This window comes from Aspergillus novofumigatus, assembly GCF_002847465.1.
Source record: "Aspergillus novofumigatus IBT 16806 chromosome Unknown P174scaffold_7, whole genome shotgun sequence".
NCBI lineage: Eukaryota > Fungi > Ascomycota > Eurotiomycetes > Eurotiales > Aspergillaceae > Aspergillus > Aspergillus novofumigatus.
The window spans coordinates 54,511-73,365 of NW_020194280.1; the positions used below are offsets into that span (position 1 = coordinate 54,511).

An 18,855-nucleotide genomic window follows, 5' to 3' on the forward strand; every position below is an offset into this window, starting at 1 on the left:
AGCCAAACCACTGGCTGAATGTTGGCTCTAGTTGAAAGGTGGAGGGGTAAGTATTGGATGGGTAGTACTTTACCTTACTAGCTATAGCCTTAGTGCGCTTTTATCACGCGTGGGCCTTAGTTAGTAAATCCTACCTAACTCTCTCTCTCTTGCGGCTCCTAGGCATCATGTAGGCTTTTATCTAGTCTAGATCTTACTATGGTAGGCTGAGGTCATCTAGGTGCTTAATATTTAGCTAACTAGCTGGCTGCCTGAGTATATAGCAGAGATAATCTACTGTAGCCTACTGGATGACCTTAGCCTTAGCCTGGTTAGTGGCTTACTTATCTTTGCTATCATCCTTCACCTATGCTGCCATGACCATAGGCTTTAGTAGATTATATAGTTGTGCTAAGAATTACAGGAGGGCCTTGAGTGTGTTATTACACTCTAACTATCTAGATATAGTATGCTCTTAGAAGATGGACTATACCTTCTGGCTGCTTTGCTGCCTAAGGCGGTGGATACATCCCACCACCTAAAAAAGTATATTAAGATTCAAGGGTGGCTTAAGGAGGATTATGTGGCTATACTCTATATAGAGGTTAAGGCCATAAGCCCTACATTAGTAGGATGTGAGTAGGATGTAGTAAGAGGATTAGGAGTTAGTAAACTTAGTAGCAGCCTCCTAGTGGGCTGCCTCTCCTATCTAGGCCTAGATGGTAATATACAGGATGCTAATTACATCTAAAAATATCTCTGCCATCCATATTACTATTAGCTAGTGATAGAAGATTAAAAAACAGGGTTGCTTACTAGTTAGGTTCCGCCATAGGCCCTCCTATTGGAAAATGCGAAAGAGGTATCTAAGCTTCACACAGTCTACTAATAGGTAATATGCCACCCCTACCTATGTTATGGGCATTATGTTCCTCATGCTAGGTGTTATTCTCTATTAAAAATTAGTAAACCCTCTGTAATAGATGGGCGTCCAGTCCAACCCACTACCAACTCAGCCAAAAGGCCATTATGACCAGATCCTAACGGATCTGATCAACCGGATCGCACCTATATACCTTAATCCTTTACACCCTCTATCACCCTAGTCTACTACCTTTGCTATTACTAGGGCCATGGTGTTAGTTTCTATATTAGCTGCTCAGTAGTAGTCATCCAGTAGTAGTGAGAATAATAGGTAACATAGGAGGTGCATTATGTGCTAGTTAAGGTGCCCCTGGCTGTCACCACTAGGGGTACTTTGTGGCCGGGTTACTCACTGGGTGATCAGACATCAGGGGGATAATGGGAATAATGCAAGCTATCATTATAGAGGTAGGTATTAGTAGTTATGCCGGGGGATTAAGCAGAGGATTAGTTAATAGATGTTAGTACTCTATATATATATACATATATATATATTGCAGTGAATAAGAGAGGAAATAATAGTATGACTGAACCGTCAAGTATCTATATATTACAAGTAGCAGTATAAGATATCAAAGAATTCGGATGAGGGTTCTCTATTTACTATGTATATCATAACTTCAATGGATGCACATAATTCACAGTTTCCTCAGTTTGATAAATAGCTGTAAATCAGTAGAAGAGAAGCAGAGCGTACTAGGTCAGAGGTGGAAAAACTGGAAATTTGAAAACATGAGGAAACCTGCTGAACCATTGGGGCTTTGGATCTGCGTTCAAGCGATTCATAGAATTATAACAGGCCATGCCGTCTTCCTCTCATTCTCTAATCACAGGTATAGTCCTTTCAACTCATTGAGACGCGGCTCGTGATTATCTTCAAGAGGAGGATAGATTTCAAATGTCTTTGTGCAGTATTCTTCTGCGGTGGCATAGCCTGGATGCCATTGCGGAAACCAACGCAAGCTTTCGCCTGTTTTAAGCGTAATCATCTCCAGAACGGATGGTTCTCTGAGTTCAAAGAACCGCTTTGCGAAGCCTTGCGCCTTTGACTCTGTCAAAACTCGGGCAAACTCCTCCTCCATTGAATGATAAGCTTCTGCATGAGCGATACCTAGTCCGACATGAATGGACAATCGTCGAAGATTCTTGAAGGCGGTTGCTATGACACTGATAATATCATCGGGCTAAACAGACACAGATTAACTCCAGCAGCGGAAGGCATCCAGGTCACGACTTACCCATGTTCCATTCGGATCCAAATCAATTTCCAAGGCTGTAAGCTTGGGGCAATGCTGATCTAAATCTTTTAGCTGCTCAGCATCCAGAGTCTCTCTTTCCCTCTCAGGTTTTTCGATCGTATGTAAGCAAACATGCTTCAGGTTGGATTGATGAAACACAGAAGTTAATGAAGGGACTGCCCCATTAGCGGTCAGACTTTCCAGAGTATCAAATGAGCACAAGAAGGCATCAAGTACAGCTGACGAGCTCAAACGATTGTAGCTAGTAATTTGAAATTCTTTCAAATTGACCACCTTTCCAGTGGCTAGCTCCAAGAGCCTGATAGATGGTAGTAGCTGGACGCCAAGACTGAGAGAGTGCAGTCTGTCCCAAGGGAACATATCTCGCCAGAGAGCAACTTCATCTCCTTGCACAGGATAACCACTCAGTGAGAGGCTTTTAAGCGGTGGGAATGTTGCTTCTTCGGATAGAACAAGCTCCAGTATCCTGGTAGGAGAGGGCGGGCCACCCATCACACAGCCTCCTCGCAGCCAATTGATAGATACTGATAGTTCTTCAAGGTTCGGAAAGGCATTGAAAAGCTCATGCAAAGCCAACCTCTGCGGCTCCCACGCGCGGACCCCGGATCTATCTGTCTCCGGACGGTGTCTGGGAGCTCTAGCTTGGGCATTTACAGAAGTATGCAGTTTCTGCACAAAGGGCATCTTAATGTTGACCCTAGTTGTGCCATCTTCTCCCAGGAGATGAAGCTTCGGAGACTTTTTATGGCTGAGAAGGGCATTCACAAAGCTATCTGTTATTGGGAGCTTTTTCTGGAAGCTATATCCGAATTTTAGCACAGGCCAATCAACTATGTAGAGAACCAAAAAGGTCAGCCTGCAACATACACTATGACCTCTAATTTTGGCAGTCTGTTTACCAAAGTAGTGAGAACATCGTTGGGGGCCTGCAACTTTCGCCAAACACGATCTACTGTTCTCATATCGTTCGTTTTGTCAACCAAAATAATTTCACGCACAAATCCCTGTAATATATCATTACGGTCGTCCAGGAGTCTGCATAAGAGGTTAAAGGGAACATTATCAGCCTCATCTTGTGTCTCGACTTCTTCATCATCGGGTAGCCTGGACCAGCGGCTTTCGGCGATGGCGGAGTCGCGGAAAATAAGTGACCGGTACAAGAGAGGGGTTGCAATCACATCAAATAATCGGCAAACACTGCACACATTTCTGAGGTCGTTTCTAGTAGGTAACTGTATGGCATTGCAGCAAAGGTTAGATTCTGGAGCATGCATCAGAAAAGAACCTAGTATGAAGCGTACAAATTGGAACACCAGAGACCATATTTCTGGTATCATATTGGGCGCACCCATGGCTTGGAACGCTCTTTGCTCGAAGCTAAAGCTGAGCGAAGTTCTGTGCAAAGGGTAGAACGTGAGATCAAGCAGGTTTCTTGTGGGGCAAGTGGGGGCTATTTAGGGGTACGGAGGACTATAGCTACAGTGTGGACTTTTGGTATTTTTACAATAATTACAAATCACCACCCCCCTCTGCCTGGTTGCACGCACTGCACTATCCCTAGTTAGACTTCAAGCAGTCGTATTATACTGTCGAGAGGGTGAGGTTGTAGGGAAGAGGGGTTGATCCAAACCGGAGGATGCAGTCTCAAGCGGAACAACCAGTGGATAATTACGTTACAGAAGATCCGCTAGTAGGCTTAGATGTAGTCGCGAGCGGCCTTCTACAGCTCGATCAATCTCCATCCCAGGTCACACGGTTGCCAACTTCTTAGGAAATCCGAGTCAGGCTGATAGCGTAGGTGACAGCTAGACCTTGTCCGCTATGCCAGCGGCAAGCTCGTTAATCTTGACATTGCGATACACACGGAAGTTCCTGCACATGACAAGTGATGACAAAAACATGTGGATCTCACCAGGCTCCAACAGACGGGCATTGGAAATGTTGACACAACAGAATGCCATCAGGCTTCAGACCATCACTGGCAGTAGTGTATAGACTGGCTGGCCCAATCCGCAAACCCATCAATCTGCACATTTGATATCAAGTAAAATATAGATTTAGTAAGAAAAATTAGAGTTGTAGTAGATTTTAATCTTATATAATAGTAATTAAGATGGTGGTGGCAAGATATGTATATCTCAGTGCTACTTTTCATCCTAAGCTTAGGCAGCACCCTTACTCCCATATATAAGGCTATTTTAGCTTGTATAATGGGCAATGTATAATATTCATGTAATAAGGCATTTTATCATGAAATAAAATATACAGATATCCTAGTAATGTGGCTAGAATACTAAAAAAATTAGGTAGTAATCTGAACAGAGGTTACTTTTAGGGCTACGAGGTACTGTTGCGGACAGAAGCACAAACAGTGCAAACATGCTTACTCATCGCGACTGCCTCTGCCTAGTAAATGTTATTATGACTTATGACTCTCCCTTTCTTCTGCATTCCGTATCTAACAATCGATTATTGAACCATCAAGAATATGATCAAATCCATCAAGTTGCATCAAGCGAAATAGCAGCACGCAGCCAACGCCAATAATGCAGAGGGTCTAGACCTACTTGGTCATGTGATGTGCTGTAGATATCTCCGCCAGTTGCTGAGTAACTATTCCGCAACTCAGTGATTAGTGCCTAAGCCAGTTGCAGTCACGTGACCCACACAACATCTATTATCTGCATGGATAAGGAGAGTGGGTTAAATAGGTCATGGATCAATCCATAATTTGCATGGGTTGGATTAATCATACTGTGGATCAACCATATCCTATCCACAACCAGAGTAAGTACATACATTTGCCCTGGATGTTATGTGTTGCTCTTAATTAGTTTGGCCTTGTACCTATCATGCCGATTGCCCTCAACTGAGAACCCTGGCAGAGCTTGAGTGGGTTTAACATTATTCATCTTTGTGCAAGAAAGTGACCATGAGGACCATGGCAGCTGCATTTGCAGATTAGGTACCTTGTTGGATATTTGGAGCCGTAAAGTCATGCCGATCGTCGCGAGACTTCTCCTGCAGGCTCGAAAGGTCCTCACGCGCGGCATGGCTCTGGAAGCTTGTGCTCCTGTAGATTGTCGACAGAAAGAATAAACCCCGGTCGGACCCTCGCCTGCTTTTGTGACCGGTAGACTCAAAACGAAACATGGCAGTCAAGACAGTTGCGAGTGCGGCATTGCTGTTGGCCCAAGTAAACTGCATGCTTACCCGGCCTCAGGGTACGAACATCGTTCGAGTTTCAACGTCCAATGTTGTTCAGCCTGGTGGGCTGGCTAATGTCTACCTCGACTGGCATGAAGCTTACCCTGGTATCATCGAGGCTGTTTACGCATCTTGTCTGAGCCCTGATACGTCTTCGAAGCAGATCATCGGTCGCTTTACTGTCGGAGGCCATCCCCCTCAGCGACTCGCCTGGGCAGTCTCTGACGTTGCCCCAACGGACAACTGCATCTACGTCCATGGCGCCCAGTCAGATAGGTCAGAACCAAGTCTCCTGGGGAAGAGTGAGCCCGTCCGACTGAGTCGAATGGCGAAGAAAAGATCTGTCGCCGATACAAACATTCCCCTCCTCAAAGACTTCGACTCACTCGGGCCTGGTTCGACGGTGTCGCCGCCATCAAACAAAAGACTGAAACACACGGTGGCGTCGCTTCCGGCCACTCATCCAAGGACAGCAAGATCGCCATCGCGGGCGCTGGTATCTCCGGCCTTGCCACAGGCCTAATGCTCGACAGCGTTGGCGTCCACAACTGGGAAATTATTGAAGCCAGCGATCGCGTCGGAGGGCGGTTCCGAACGCGGTATGTTGCTGGGACACAAGAGTGGGCGGAGATGGGGCCGATGCGGTTGCCCTATTCTGTCACGTACAAGGACAGTAATGAGACTCTGCGGTATACGGATCACGAGATGACGTTCCAGCTCGCGGGTATCCTAAACGAGATGAATGGCAATGACCCTCAGTGGAAGATCGACTTTATCCCGTGGATCCAGCATCACCCGAATGAGCTTATTGCGCAGGGGACTCGTCAACATCCTGATGGTCGCATCCCCACTCGTGCTGAGATCGAGGCGGATCCAAGCCTAAAGGAAGCGCCTGACATGTCCAGTGCCGAGTACATCAGCACGAAGAACAGAATGGGCCGTATTCTGAAGAACGAGACCACATTCAAATCACTCCAACGAGACGTCTGGCGCGCGCACAAACTCGCCATGGGGGAAGGCCTAGACGAATGGAGCGAGCAAGCCATGATGCGCCACGTCTTCAAAGCCAGCCTGAACGTCACCGACGAGATCTGGACAAGCTCCGACTACGACATCTTCTGGGACGAGCTCCACCACAACTCCAACCTCGGTCTTGACGGCAGCAGCAGCTCCCTCGGCGAAACAACCTGGCTCTGCATCGACGGCGGCTTCAATCGTCTCTCTGATGCTTTTCTCCCCCACATTGGCAACCGCGTTACTCTCAACCGTAAGATCCGAAAATTAGAACCCGTCCCTGGCCCCAACGGTACAACCCGCACCCGCCTCTCCTGGTATCCCAATATCACCAACCGCACCTACGAGTTTGAAGACTACGACTACACAATCATGGCGGTCCCCTTTACAATGACACGCTTCATGGACCTCCCTAACTTCTCCTCCGTCCTCTCCCGCGCAATCAGCGAAGCTGGCCTCCGCTTCAAATCCGCCTGCAAAGTCGCCCTCCTCTTCCGGGAACGCTTCTGGGAAAGAGGGCCTCGACCTATCTTTGGAGGGTACTCGAAACCACCTAGCAAGCCCGTCGGGGCCCTGTACTACCCAGTGTATGGCCACAACGAGTCACGCCCGGGGCTCATAATGCACTACCGCGGCGGCGACTGGAGCGACCGATTCGTTAGCTTTTCAGACGAAGAACACGTGCAGACTGTCCTCGACTCCATTGTCTCAATCCATGGCGAGCAAGCGCGTGAGCTCTACACGGGCGACTATGAGCGGCTGTGCTGGTTGCAGGACGAGCACACGGCGACGGCGTGGTGTCGCCCAGACGTCGAGCAGCATAAGCTGTATATCCCGGCATATCATGTCACCGAGCACAATACAATCTTTATTGGCGAGCATACGGCACCGACCCATGCTTGGGTGAGCTCGTCGTTGCAGTCCGCTGCTAGGGGGACTGTGCAGTTGTTGTTGGAGTTGGGGCTTGTGGATGAGGCGAAGAGGGTTAATGAGAAGTGGATGGGGAGATGGATTCGTCTGTAGATGGCCTCCTGGCCGCACGTACACTATGGATCGATGTGGCAGAGTTAGAAAGAAATACATAGTGAAGTTGGCCTCCAATGTCGATAACGGCTAAATCTCGTTTTGCAAATTTCTCTACGTTCTGGTATTTCCTTAGACCACCCCCACGACGCCGATGACGGCAGTGCCCAAGTCCGACTTGCAAAGTCGTAATATGGCGCGTAGAGCGCCACGAGGAGCTGAATGGCGTCCCCTTCCACGAGGTCCTCCTACTAAATTCTAGTTCATAGATGATTGTTATCTAGCGGCATGTAGTTCAGCAAGATCTTAGAAGGATTAGGCAAGGTCTTAGATTATCACCAAGGGAAAGATTGATAAGATCTTGAACTCCATAGAATTCAACCCCTTAATGAGCTCCTTAACTACTACATAATAGTATCATTAATCCTCCTGAACCACCCTAAAAAGAGATTCCTTATTTCTAACTTATACCTTCCCTACTCCCCAACCACCCTGATCTTGCGGTGGTAAATTTAATGTTCAATGAAATGTAATGGAAGGTATATTTAAGACCTTGCTGAGGTTTTCCACCTCACTAGATTTGGATAGGAGCTTAAAAGCTGAACAAGGTTTCAAGATGTCCCAGATAACCTGAAACCTTGGGGTCATGTCCAAGACCATGGCGAACAGTAACCTAGTTATTTAGAGACAAGCCCTTCCATAGGAGTTCCGAAAGATACCAAATTCAGTCAACAGATTGAGCAGATGCTCTTTGACATGAGAAATGCTCTGTCTCGCGTCCTTGATGGTGATAGCTATCTTGCTACCCTTGTCCCTGGCTATCTATACAGATAATGGCAGACTAGTTATTGTAGATGGCATCAATTACTACGTCAACAGGCTTCCTGTATCGAGGCTCTCTGCGCTACTGCCGCTCAGTTCAACACGGCCCACGGCGGACTCCAATCTCATGCCGATGACTGTCATTCGGTGGAGGAAGGCGAATTTTACCTGGCAGGACATGCATGAGACCGTCTCAAGGGTGACCGCGGAAGACGATGGCTTTCAACACAGATTCCTAAAAGGTAATCAACTCAGTCGCCCTGGATGAACGAGTTTGTGCTCATGATGATATAGCTATTTTTCTATATCACACTGCAGACAACCAAGGATATGTCGAAAACGAACTAAACCTGTCTTCCTATGGTAAAATTAACAAAATCATCTTCGCATCGCCAGGGTACCATTCTCGAGGTTCAAGCTTGGTCGCTAATGTTCCCGAAGGGCCATACTTCCTTGCAATAGGGACAGGGGCTCTCTACCAGGCTTTTCGGCTATACCCTGACCACCAGCTCGCGTTTACAGAGGCCGCGGTTACTGATGGTGATGATGGGTTTAGGCCATTACCTGCTGTAGCAGAGGTATTCGTCTCCAATCCTAGGAATCTTTCAATATTGACTAAGACAGTTAAACAGGGGCTATGACAAAGGCAGTAGCCGTACCCTCCCGGCTATACTTCACCCCAAGCCCAGACAAGCCACTTGCCGGGGTCTGATCACCCTCATTATATTCCCTCTCACCCTTGGTCAACAAATCACTCTCCTCATCCAAGTTACAGCCAACAATCCCCGCTAATAGACATACATCCCAGCTCCGCCTCGGCATAAAAGACATCTTCGAACTCGCTGGCCTCCGCACAAGCGGCGGAAACCGCGCATTCTACAATCTCTACCCACCGCGCAACAGAACAGCGCCTGCAATCCAGCGCCTCATCGACGCGGGTGCCATCGTCGTAGGAAAAAAAGGGAACTGTACAGTTTGAGAACGGCGACAATCCGACGGCGGACTGGGTGGATTTTCATTGTCCATTTAATCCCAGGGTATGACCCCGTTCGTCTGTTGGCTTCTATTTTACCACTAAGTTTTTATATCGATATTGATGCTCTGCGCAGGGTGACGGATATCAATCGCCCGGCGGCTCCTCATCCGGCCCCGCGGCCGGAATTGCGTCGTACGAGTGGCTCGATATAGCCGTTGGAAGAGACACAGGTGGATCAATGCGGAATCCCGCTGGACTGCAGGGGATCTGTGGGAATCGGCCGTCGACAGGGGCTGTTACCATGGAGGGGGTTTTGTCGCTCTGCGACGTGCTGGATACCGGGCGGGGGTGTCTGTGGGGGATGCTGGAACGCTGAGCACCGTGCTTCATGCGTGGTATCAGAATTCGGAAAGGGCGTCTAAAGGGTGTCCGAGAAGTTTGTTCTAATCCAATGCGTCGTTTCCGGATAATACGGCCGAAGCTGGGGCGCTTCTTGAGGAGGTTGTCGCAGGAATTGAGGGGCTTTTACAGGCGAGGAGGGAAGTCGTTGATACGCCTTCGCGGTGGGAGGAGACGTACCCGTCTGGGGCACCAAGTAATATCATAGAACTATTGAACACGGTAAGCTCAATATAGCCTTGACCACATAGCCATCTTGGTAACTAACGCTACCTACTAGACATACGCAATCCTCACATCAGTGCACCAGTACAAGAACCTCGCCCTTCCCATTTTCACCGACTACGCGGCAGAACACGACGGCCGTCATCCCTACATAAACCCTGGGCCGCGCGTCCGCTGGGCCTGGAGTCAAGAGAACGGCGGCGACCCAGGATACGAGATGGCCCTCCGAAACAAAACAATATTCAAAGACTGGTGGGAATCATAGGGCTATGATGTATCCAATGAAGAAACCTGCTCGGAGGGTATATACATCTACCCCTATTCCACGGGGAAGGCGCAGTATCGGGATGTTTATACTAGGTATGTTCTCTGTTTTTTTTGCGATGTTGTAACGACGTCGTAAAAAGCGATGAAGTCAATTGAGAAACAAGCTAAACGGTTGTAGCGCCCCCACTGAGCCGCCAATAGGCTTCAAAGACGGTCGCATCGCGACAATGGCTGGTGTGCCTGATGTTGTGGTTCCCGTTGGCGAGGTGTCGTATGCCTCTACTGTTTCGCTGCGAACCGAGTATATGGCCGTGACTATGGGTCTTGTTGCAGCCAGGGGCTGAGATCTTATGCTTGCCAACCTGGTTAGGGATTTAGAGAAGGCGGGAATCTTGAAGGCTGTGGGGACGGGGTCGAGGATGTATGATTGATTGATATTGCGAGCTGTGTACACGATACTGTTGCGTTGGGGGCCAGCTTCTTTAAGAAAGTGAGGAGAAACTCTAGTTTCCGTTTGAAAGCCGGGTAGATGGCCCAGCAGACCCATAGAGTACATAATGTAAAGAAGTAGGGCAAGGCCTGGAGCTTCCCCATCACAAGTTAGAGAGTTGAAGTTAGCCCGCCTCCTGCTTAGCATTGTCTCTCACATTCTGCCTCTTCTCCCCTCTTCTCATGCTCCTCCAACCAATGAAATCCCTCTGGCTAATAGAGGGCGTGTTATATGGCACCTGGATCCACCTTGTCTCAGAACTGACGATCTCGAGCATGTCTGCGGTCCCACGGATACATTTCGATAATTACCCACGTATAGCTCAGCGGCGTAAACGTGATTCTAATCTCCTGGAGTGAAGGTTTATTTCGAAGGGCGATAGAGGCAATTTACCCGAAAAAGCCCTCTTCTTTCAGCGCAAAGTCCGCCAGCTGCTTCTCGCATTGTTGGTCCTCCAACGTCAGGTCTCAACGGAACGCGCTGTTAACTTAAAGCTCTAGTACGGCTTACACTGGACCATGAGGTCCGCGTAGGGATATGACATTAGAATCGCGTAGAACCGCCGACAAACAAGGTAGAGGGCCGCTTGTAATTGGACAACTGGGTGATGTCCCCTTTGGAGCCTAGCCACCACTGGTCATCTTGTAGGGTTGAGCAAGCTTCTTCAAATATGCAATTCAGAAGCTCGTCGCAGCCGGGAAATAAATGCCTCTTTTGAGCTGTCCATGTTAATCTTATTTGACAAAGTTTGTGTCGCTCTGGGCCCCAGTTTCAAGCACCCCCTACCAAGGTCGCCAGCAGCTGCCAAACAGACTTCAGTTCCATCGGACCGTGGACAGCACGGATCAGCATGTTGGCGGTTAGTGCCGCCTTCTGGCCCCCTTCTTGGACTCGGGAAATATCAATATTGGGGCGATCAAACAGAAACGGCGTATTCTCGGGCCTTGAGTCGCCTGTTTTTATGACCTTGTATCAGCCGCTCCGCGCTAATAGCGAATCTATGGCAACCCATATACACCGAATGCAAGGGGATGAAGGTCTAATTTCTGGCAATCTATCTATTCTAACAAAGTGTTTATATCAAACGGCGTAAATTCTTTGCAAATCGGCGGTGTTCAAAAATGGTAGAAACTATCTTTCCTGGTTAACTGGGCATTTACTCCGTACCGAGAACGTAAGTAGCAGTAAGAATGGTTGAAGCAGGGATTCGCGTCGGTCCTCCTGGCGAAGGTAACAGAATTTTCTTGTCCTTCTCTGGTGACTGTAATTAACATGGAGTCTTTCTTTTGCTGGTTAGCTGGAGAAATGCACATTTCCTCGGCGTAGATGAAATCAATCGGAGAGACACTTAACTTTGGATGTTTAGGCGTCGGCGTTCCAAGTGATGCCATCTATGCGCACAGGAGGCTGGAAACGTACAACACCGAGGCTGCTACAATGAACAGATTCTCCGGGGCGAGACGCATCACAGTGCTGCGGGTTCTTCTCTCGCAAATCGCTAGAAATGGTTCAGCATATTGCAACTCCGGTACTGCATTTACTTCCTTTCCCCGCTGTTGGCATTCATCCATTCATCTTGCCTCCTAGATGAAAAATATTATTCGTACCTAGGTAGTGCAGTCAATACCGCAACAGCTGACTACATGGAATCTGGTCTAAGTCCATCCTCGCTGCCATTCCCTTCCACTCTAATGGATCAAAGTGGATACATGGACTTGAGATTCGTTCGATCCGTTGCATCGAAATCATGACCGTCAATTTTCACGATTTGCCCATCAGCATCAGGGACATCTTCCCGATCAGAGTCCGACTCATGTTGCTCTAGAAGCCGCTGACGCCGACGATTCTCCCGCTGCAGGTAGAGTCGAATAATGATACACATTGTAGGCGAGATGGCCCAGAACGTGGTCATAAATGCCCACGGGAGCCGATATCGGGGCTGATACTTAGATTCCCAGAATCTGAACAGATGGTGTTAGCAGCAGTTATAGAGCGGGATATTACTGTATCGAGGCGACGAACTCTGGAGAAATCATGTTCGCGTTGGTTACACCATACTCACGCAATGAAGAACCTTGCGAGCTGGTCATCCCACGCTGTGCCCCCTGGCGCCTTGGGTTGAAGCCGCCAAGCCCGCCAAGTTACATCCAAGAACATTGGTAGATTGCTTGTCGGCAACAAGACGGAAGGCAAAGTCTTTCCTTGCGAGAATCTATTGAATACTGAGCGGGTTTCGGACATGCCAGGTTACATTGGTGGTTTCAGACGCTGGTTGCAGTAATTGGATGTAGATTGATTAGATGACAAATCGGATAGGCCTATCCCACTCTCATCTCCCCATGTAACTACGCACGGGTCAAAGGAAGGATGCATGGGAAATGTCTCTTGGCCCACCGGGTCCCTCCTCTAAGCCGCTTCTACGGTGTGCCTCGGGTCGCCACCGCCAAAAAGGCCGCATGTATGTCTTGCTTTTATCTCCGTTCTCGAAAATATCCGCAGCATGCTAGTGAAATATTAGTTCGTGTGATAGTTTGGCTTATGTGAGCAGGACACTGGCTTACCTCCCTAAGTACCGGTAGGAACTTTGCACTGTGGCCGCTACCTCCCGTGCATACAAACACCGACTTTTCTGCGTAGTCTGGGACATAGTCAATCTAGCAAGATATTGGTCAGATTCAGTTCTCGCTGTATGACAGGGGGTGGTGTGCGTACTATAAAGGAGTTGTCGAGAGAGTCTGTATACCAGCAGAGCTTGGTTGACGAAAAAGGCACGCCCTCGAACTCTGGAAGGAAGATAGATACAAACTCCGATATAGCTTGTATGACTGGTTTTGGGAGTCTTTTGCATTGATCTACTGGCAAAGGCACAGACCATTTCCTGTCCTGTGTGAACGGAGTTCCTTCAGGGGCCGGTTGGAAGTTGGTGAACTAGATGGATTGTTAAAATTTGATGAGCTGTTGGGCGAAGCCTCTTGCCTTTATCCCTCGATACCTGATCTTGAGGTAGCCCTCCGGCGTGCGAGGCAAGACGTAGATACTACCAGTGTCCTTACCGGCCTTACCGCGGGGAGTCGCTTTCCAAGTGATGACGGGGAATTTGTCGGGGGAGTACTTGTCCCAGAGCTCTGTCTGCTTGATATCAATTTTGAACGTGGCTACACTGCCGGCAGATGACTCGAGATGGTAGCTTAACACGGGCAGGACATGGGTCGAAAAGGACCCAGCTATAACTGATCAGCCCACGCCACAGCTACCAGTGGGGAGACTTACCAGCAACAACAACAGCATCCACGTTATGAAGAGCCCCATCCTCAGTTCGAATACCTGTGACCTTTTCCTTTCCGGGCTCCAGGGTGCTAGGAGCCTTTACCAAGGATTTGACTGCACCTTCTTTCCCAAAGCAAAACTTGACCCCCTCCGCCACTGCAATCTTGTGCTAATAGGCACAAGCATCACTAGACCTCACAAATCCAATGAGTGAGTCTAGGACTGCATCATACGTTTGTCTTGGCTCGGTATCTGGTATATCGAAATTGAGGAGTTTGCCTGACCACCCCAAGCTCTCTGCGCGCTGTCGGTCCTCAGGACTGCTCTTGATAAACTGCGTGTGATAAAGTCCATCGCGCTCCATGCTTGCAAGTGTCCCTTCCTCCAGTTCACTGAGTTTATCGGTTGGCTGGACACGTAACATTCCACTGTCTATGAATAGCCTGCGGTGGTCTTGGTCCTTTGTTTCTGAAATTCCGCGTCCCTTGTCGCAGGCTATCCATGCCTGTCGACTCTCCAGGGCGAGACGTTGGTAGTGTAGTTTCTTCCCGTATGATGCGCGAAGCAAAGACCATGAAGCTATTAACTTCTTCTGCCCCATTTTTTTGTAACTCATAAGGTGCTCACAATCTTGTTCAGGTCCACCGATGCAGATTGTGCATCCTCTTCCTCATACCCTGTCTTATCATATGTGTTTCGATCAAATACTATAGTCGTACAGCCTGCTTCGGATGTTATCGAGGTATCCTTTTTGTTCGTCTGGACACCACTCTTACCTTTGCTTCACAACGCGGCAGCCAGCGAGACGCCGAAAATCCCTATGAACTTATTAATTGATCCCTTGGTACTGCATATAGTGACATACATACCACCAATAATGGCCACTGTCTTCTTCTTCTCTGTTACTTGCATTATGAAACCTGGCTGAGGGGTAGATAGTAGTAATGGGGTTTGTCCGCTTTAAAATGATCCCCGCTAAGCGATGATCACGCAACGTCCCAAGGGTCCTCGACTCCCTTTTTTGGTAGAGCCAGACCTTCATCAAGGGAATAGTGTGCCCTCATGCGGCTTTCCTTGATCCATCTACTCCGCTGGATACGCTTCCTCGTGCAAGTATTGAAATATGAGCTATTGTTCTTGGATAGATATATTTTGGAAGAACAGGTCTACCCTACTAGTTTGCTGTGGATTTCCCTATGATTGGATGCTTTTAGCCTCTCACGTTATCTTGAATACAATCGGCCTATTCGAGAAATATTGTCTATTTGACAGATACAACGTATTCAAGGTTGGAAAAGATGAATCTTATTAATTCTGGCCCTGGCCCATCTCTCATAAAAAGGAAATAGCCAGTCAATGATCATCAACTTGACTAATATTAGTTCATCGGCCCTTTCTGTTATTTCACCATGCTGCAAGCATCACGTCCTGAATAAAAAAGTTAATGACATCAAATCATCTGATTTACGAGAATTCACAACTTAACAACTATAATTGTATAACACTCCACAGCCCATCCACTGTAATGCCTTTTCAGTGCCCCATTCCTGATCTAGTCAGCGCTTCTTTGTGCTACAGGACAGCGTGCTATTATCATCCTAGGACTGTTACTTTAAAGTTTAGTATACATGGCCTTGATAAGCTGTGGTTAGTTTTAGGCTCTGCATATACCCTTTTAGTATATAGTAACAATGTCCTTATGATCTTTAAGTTAACCTTTTAGCTATATTATTAGTCTGCTAAGGCTGCTATTAGGAGCATAAGGGAAATATATAGTTAAATATTAAAGAGTATATTATACCGCCTTTAGTTAAAACACTACTAACTTTTAGATCTAATACCATTATAGAGGCTGCTCACAGTAATATCTAATAAGGAAAAGCAGTTTATGGCTATATATTATAAATAGTAATCACTATCTAGAAAGGAAAAAGAAGAATAAGGTTAAAAGATAAAGAAACTGAGCTCTTACAGCATAATACTATCTTATTCACCTATTATAGATCCCGTTGAAAATGATAATACTGTATCGATTGACGAATCGCTAGCAATTTCTATGGCCAATCGAAAATCAATGAAGGTCTAATTCTTCTAAAAGAATGACTATCTCCTACCTATTTATGCCTTCGATAGGGGTCGGATTGCGGGTCTTCCAAATGATCGAATGCTATCGAATATTCGGCCAAGAGTGGCAGTGCCAATTCGTATGCTTCCAAATCGGGCAAGCGGTAACATAATTCAATAGATCCTAGTCAGGTTACTTATGGTACACTACAAGGTATTATTTTCATCCTATAACTACCTCTTTAGTCCACTAAGAATCATTACTAGATTATACATAGGTTAGGCTTGTGGCTAGTTGCAGGAAATTTTAACAAAAGGGGTTAGTCCATGTTTAATTAGGTTGCTATTATTCCATCCTGTTACATGAAGTGACACATGATCCATTCTGAGAATCATATGATTAACACTCTAACAACAGACATGACATCATGATGTTGTTACATCCAGACAAACAATTTGCCCCATAGTTTAATATCTAACTCCCCTCCCCTTCTCAAGGCTGAAAAATGTTTAGTACTTTTCCCCCGCACGATTATACCTCTCCACAGGCAACCGCCTACTCTTGTGAATCTCATAGTTGGAAATTGTGATTTCCGCGAATCCTATAAACAATGACCACCCCACGAATTGAGCACTACACAACGGATGTTCACGCCCACTGGGAAGGGATCCATCCACAGGATTGGGCTGAGGTCGATCTAATCGGATATGAGAATGCCATGGATAAGATGTATCGGTTTTTGTGTGAAAATCCGGATGCTGCTCTAGTCCAAGTTGGCCACAGGTCAAAACTGCTCAATGACCATGGCTCTGACTATCGGTTCAATGGAAAATTCGCAAGCGAGCAGACTAAACCAGAGCGCAGTCACCATGAATATAACCATTTTGGCAAGTTGATGAAATGGGAAGGCGATCGTTGGTACAAGTATGATTTCGAAGTGGAAGTGACAGATCACACCAGATCTGAATGACGCGATGGTATCAAGCTTGGATTGTTAAGGGCTTTACATGGAACAATTCAACTATTTTATGGGCGTCTTTTCCAGGACATTTGCGGGTGAGTTGACTACTATGCTCGCCTATTTTTTTGGGGCTCAGTCGATCTAAAAGTCCTATCAAAGAGGGTATGCGCAGATTATTTGGAGACTTGCGCAATTGCTATGCCTACCCAACCAATTTATGAGTCCCCTGCCATGATTTTTGACAAGGAGCGGGAATGATAATGCCAGCAAAGGCGACATCCCTTGTAGTGTCTATTTATACATCAGGCAGGACAGTTCTCCCTTGTCTTTAGCAAAAGACTACTGCAGTTAACAAGCCGCTAAAGCTCTCACTATATTGTCAATGTCGACTTATACCTGATGTTTCTGGCGTCGTTAGAGCTCTAGGTCTTGGCCCTATGGTATGGCGGTGTTAACGAAGCTATGTGTTGCTCTGAGAGGGCAGGGTTCGATCATGAGACTGGAATATATATGCACTAGGACTTGCAACCACGCAGAGAAGAGAATGAAGAGAATGGTTAAACAGCACTGTTAGTGACGAATTCTCCTTCCTTTTCACCGAATCATCCACATCAGGGTTCAAGTCTGTAGTAGACGACGAATCCGCATACATCATATCTCCTTCGGTCCCAGCCAAACTCTGCCCCTTTGTCTCTGGAATCATTAGTGTCACCAACGCAGTCAACAGCATGATCCCCAGGAACAATCCCAGAATGCCACTGAGGCTAATAGCATTCTCGAGACACTGTCCCAAAGGCAACAAAGTCAGAATCGCATCACACTTGCCCATCGCGGTGGAGATACCGTGCGCTAACCCACAAACCCGAGTCGGCAAGACCTCGAGTCAAAATCAAGAAGGTGGTCGCGTTCGGGCCGGCGCAGAGGACTAACTGCGAGGTGGCGAAGATGACGGTCAATCCGGCAGTGGAGGTGTGTGCGGTCGGGGCACTGATTCCGGCCCAGATGGCGGAGAGAACGCAACTAAGGAGACGACTTCAGAACTGTTGTCGGACGCGGCCGATGCGATCGGGAAGGAATATACCAGTGTAGAAACCGGGGAGGTAGCCCTATCCTCATCAGGCGTTTAGCTTGGCTGGTCAAGGGGGGAACTTACAACAGACAGATTAGACGATCAGGTGGCCGATGGCCAGTTTCCAGAGCTTTTCGAGCAGAGTTGCGGCGGTAGAGTAGCCGATTCTGGAGAGGATGATGCTCTGGTTCAAGTTGATACCGTAGTAAGGGATGTCACTGGGAGAGTGAGTTTCTACACGTACCTTTGGAGAGATATAGTGGCAGAGAGAGTCAACAACGCAGCTACTGTGCTCGAGGGTCACTGAGGATTTTGGTTAACAACGCTATTATACTCATTAATCTTTGCTTACCGATCACATCAGTCCAATTAGAACAGGGCAACATGGACCATATAGGTGCACAAAGGAAATCACACCGGGCCTGAATTGCTAGTAGGCCCCGAGCAAAAGTATAATATGTACAATTGTACATCATGCTGAACATCATCAAGTTATCGACTTGCCATCTCTGATTCAGTGACTCTTTCGGACCTGACAACAGAACAACATTGCCATTGACTGTTCCTTAGATGTGGACACCTGGCTGATAAATAAGAAAGGGCAAGGCGAGGATGAACGCGGATTCTAACATCCGCAATCCCATCTGGAAGAAGAAGCGGCTGCGTTTGAACTTTTAAATAAATATTGAAAACCACTAGTATAGGGAGATTAAGCACTGCCCTAGATTCATTAAGGCTCTTCTAAAAGTACTAATATCCTTATGCCTAAAAAAGGGAATTAGAAGCTTTTATAGAACTTTCAGAAATATTTACTAAAGATTACTAGTGCTCCCTAGGGTGCTGTAGCTAGACTGTTCGTGGGTTGGGTTTGGATGGATCCGCAGAGGGTTCAATCCAACCCACATGGG

The 18,855-nt window shown here is 47.3% G+C and overlaps 6 protein-coding genes across 6 annotated transcripts; 3 read left to right on the plus strand and 3 right to left on the minus strand.

The window, feature by feature from the left end:
- Positions 1-1,544: 1,544 nt before the first annotated feature.
- On the minus strand, positions 1,545-3,555 carry P174DRAFT_444310 (uncharacterized protein). Its single transcript, XM_024828053.1, has 4 exons — positions 3,464-3,555; positions 3,030-3,394; positions 2,142-2,961; positions 1,545-2,087 (listed from the first exon to the last, which is right to left on the minus strand). The coding sequence occupies exons 1-4, from the start codon at positions 3,512-3,514 to the stop codon at positions 1,731-1,733; spliced, it is 1,593 nt and encodes a 530-aa protein (XP_024679120.1). The 5' UTR covers positions 3,515-3,555; the 3' UTR covers positions 1,545-1,730.
- A 359-nt stretch (positions 3,556-3,914) lies between these two features.
- Positions 3,915-4,173, minus strand: P174DRAFT_444311 (uncharacterized protein). Its single transcript, XM_024828054.1, has one exon. The coding sequence runs from the start codon at positions 4,121-4,123 to the stop codon at positions 3,968-3,970; it is 156 nt and encodes a 51-aa protein (XP_024679121.1). The 5' UTR covers positions 4,124-4,173; the 3' UTR covers positions 3,915-3,967.
- Positions 4,174-5,213: 1,040 nt separating this feature from the next.
- Positions 5,214-7,406, plus strand: P174DRAFT_514591 (flavin monoamine oxidase family protein; the record flags this gene model as incomplete). Its single annotated transcript, XM_024832094.1, has 3 exons — positions 5,214-5,237; positions 5,326-5,772; positions 5,796-7,406. The coding sequence occupies 3 exons, from the start codon at positions 5,214-5,216 to the stop codon at positions 7,404-7,406; spliced, it is 2,082 nt and encodes a 693-aa protein (XP_024679122.1).
- A 1,000-nt stretch (positions 7,407-8,406) lies between these two features.
- P174DRAFT_462724 (glutamyl-tRNA(Gln) amidotransferase, subunit A) lies at positions 8,407-10,526 on the plus strand (the record flags this gene model as incomplete). The annotated part of the gene is made up of 10 exons (XM_024830161.1): positions 8,407-8,470; positions 8,523-8,758; positions 8,998-9,177; positions 9,203-9,265; positions 9,338-9,552; positions 9,582-9,640; positions 9,686-9,825; positions 9,884-10,080; positions 10,274-10,416; positions 10,441-10,526. 10 exons carry the CDS (start codon positions 8,407-8,409, stop codon positions 10,524-10,526), a joined length of 1,383 nt encoding a protein of 460 aa, XP_024679123.1.
- A 2,465-nt stretch (positions 10,527-12,991) lies between these two features.
- P174DRAFT_493786 (uncharacterized protein) lies at positions 12,992-14,764 on the minus strand (the record flags this gene model as incomplete). The annotated part of the gene is made up of 8 exons (XM_024830850.1): positions 12,992-13,088; positions 13,139-13,239; positions 13,298-13,513; positions 13,562-13,815; positions 13,856-14,021; positions 14,052-14,261; positions 14,629-14,633; positions 14,722-14,764. The coding sequence occupies 8 exons, from the start codon at positions 14,762-14,764 to the stop codon at positions 12,992-12,994; spliced, it is 1,092 nt and encodes a 363-aa protein (XP_024679124.1).
- Positions 14,765-16,179: 1,415 nt separating this feature from the next.
- Positions 16,180-17,113, plus strand: P174DRAFT_265755 (uncharacterized protein). Its single transcript, XM_024821506.1, has 2 exons — positions 16,180-16,235; positions 16,335-17,113. The coding sequence occupies exon 2, from the start codon at positions 16,528-16,530 to the stop codon at positions 16,885-16,887; it is 360 nt and encodes a 119-aa protein (XP_024679125.1). The 5' UTR covers positions 16,180-16,235; positions 16,335-16,527; the 3' UTR covers positions 16,888-17,113.
- Positions 17,114-18,855: the final 1,742 nt, after the last annotated feature.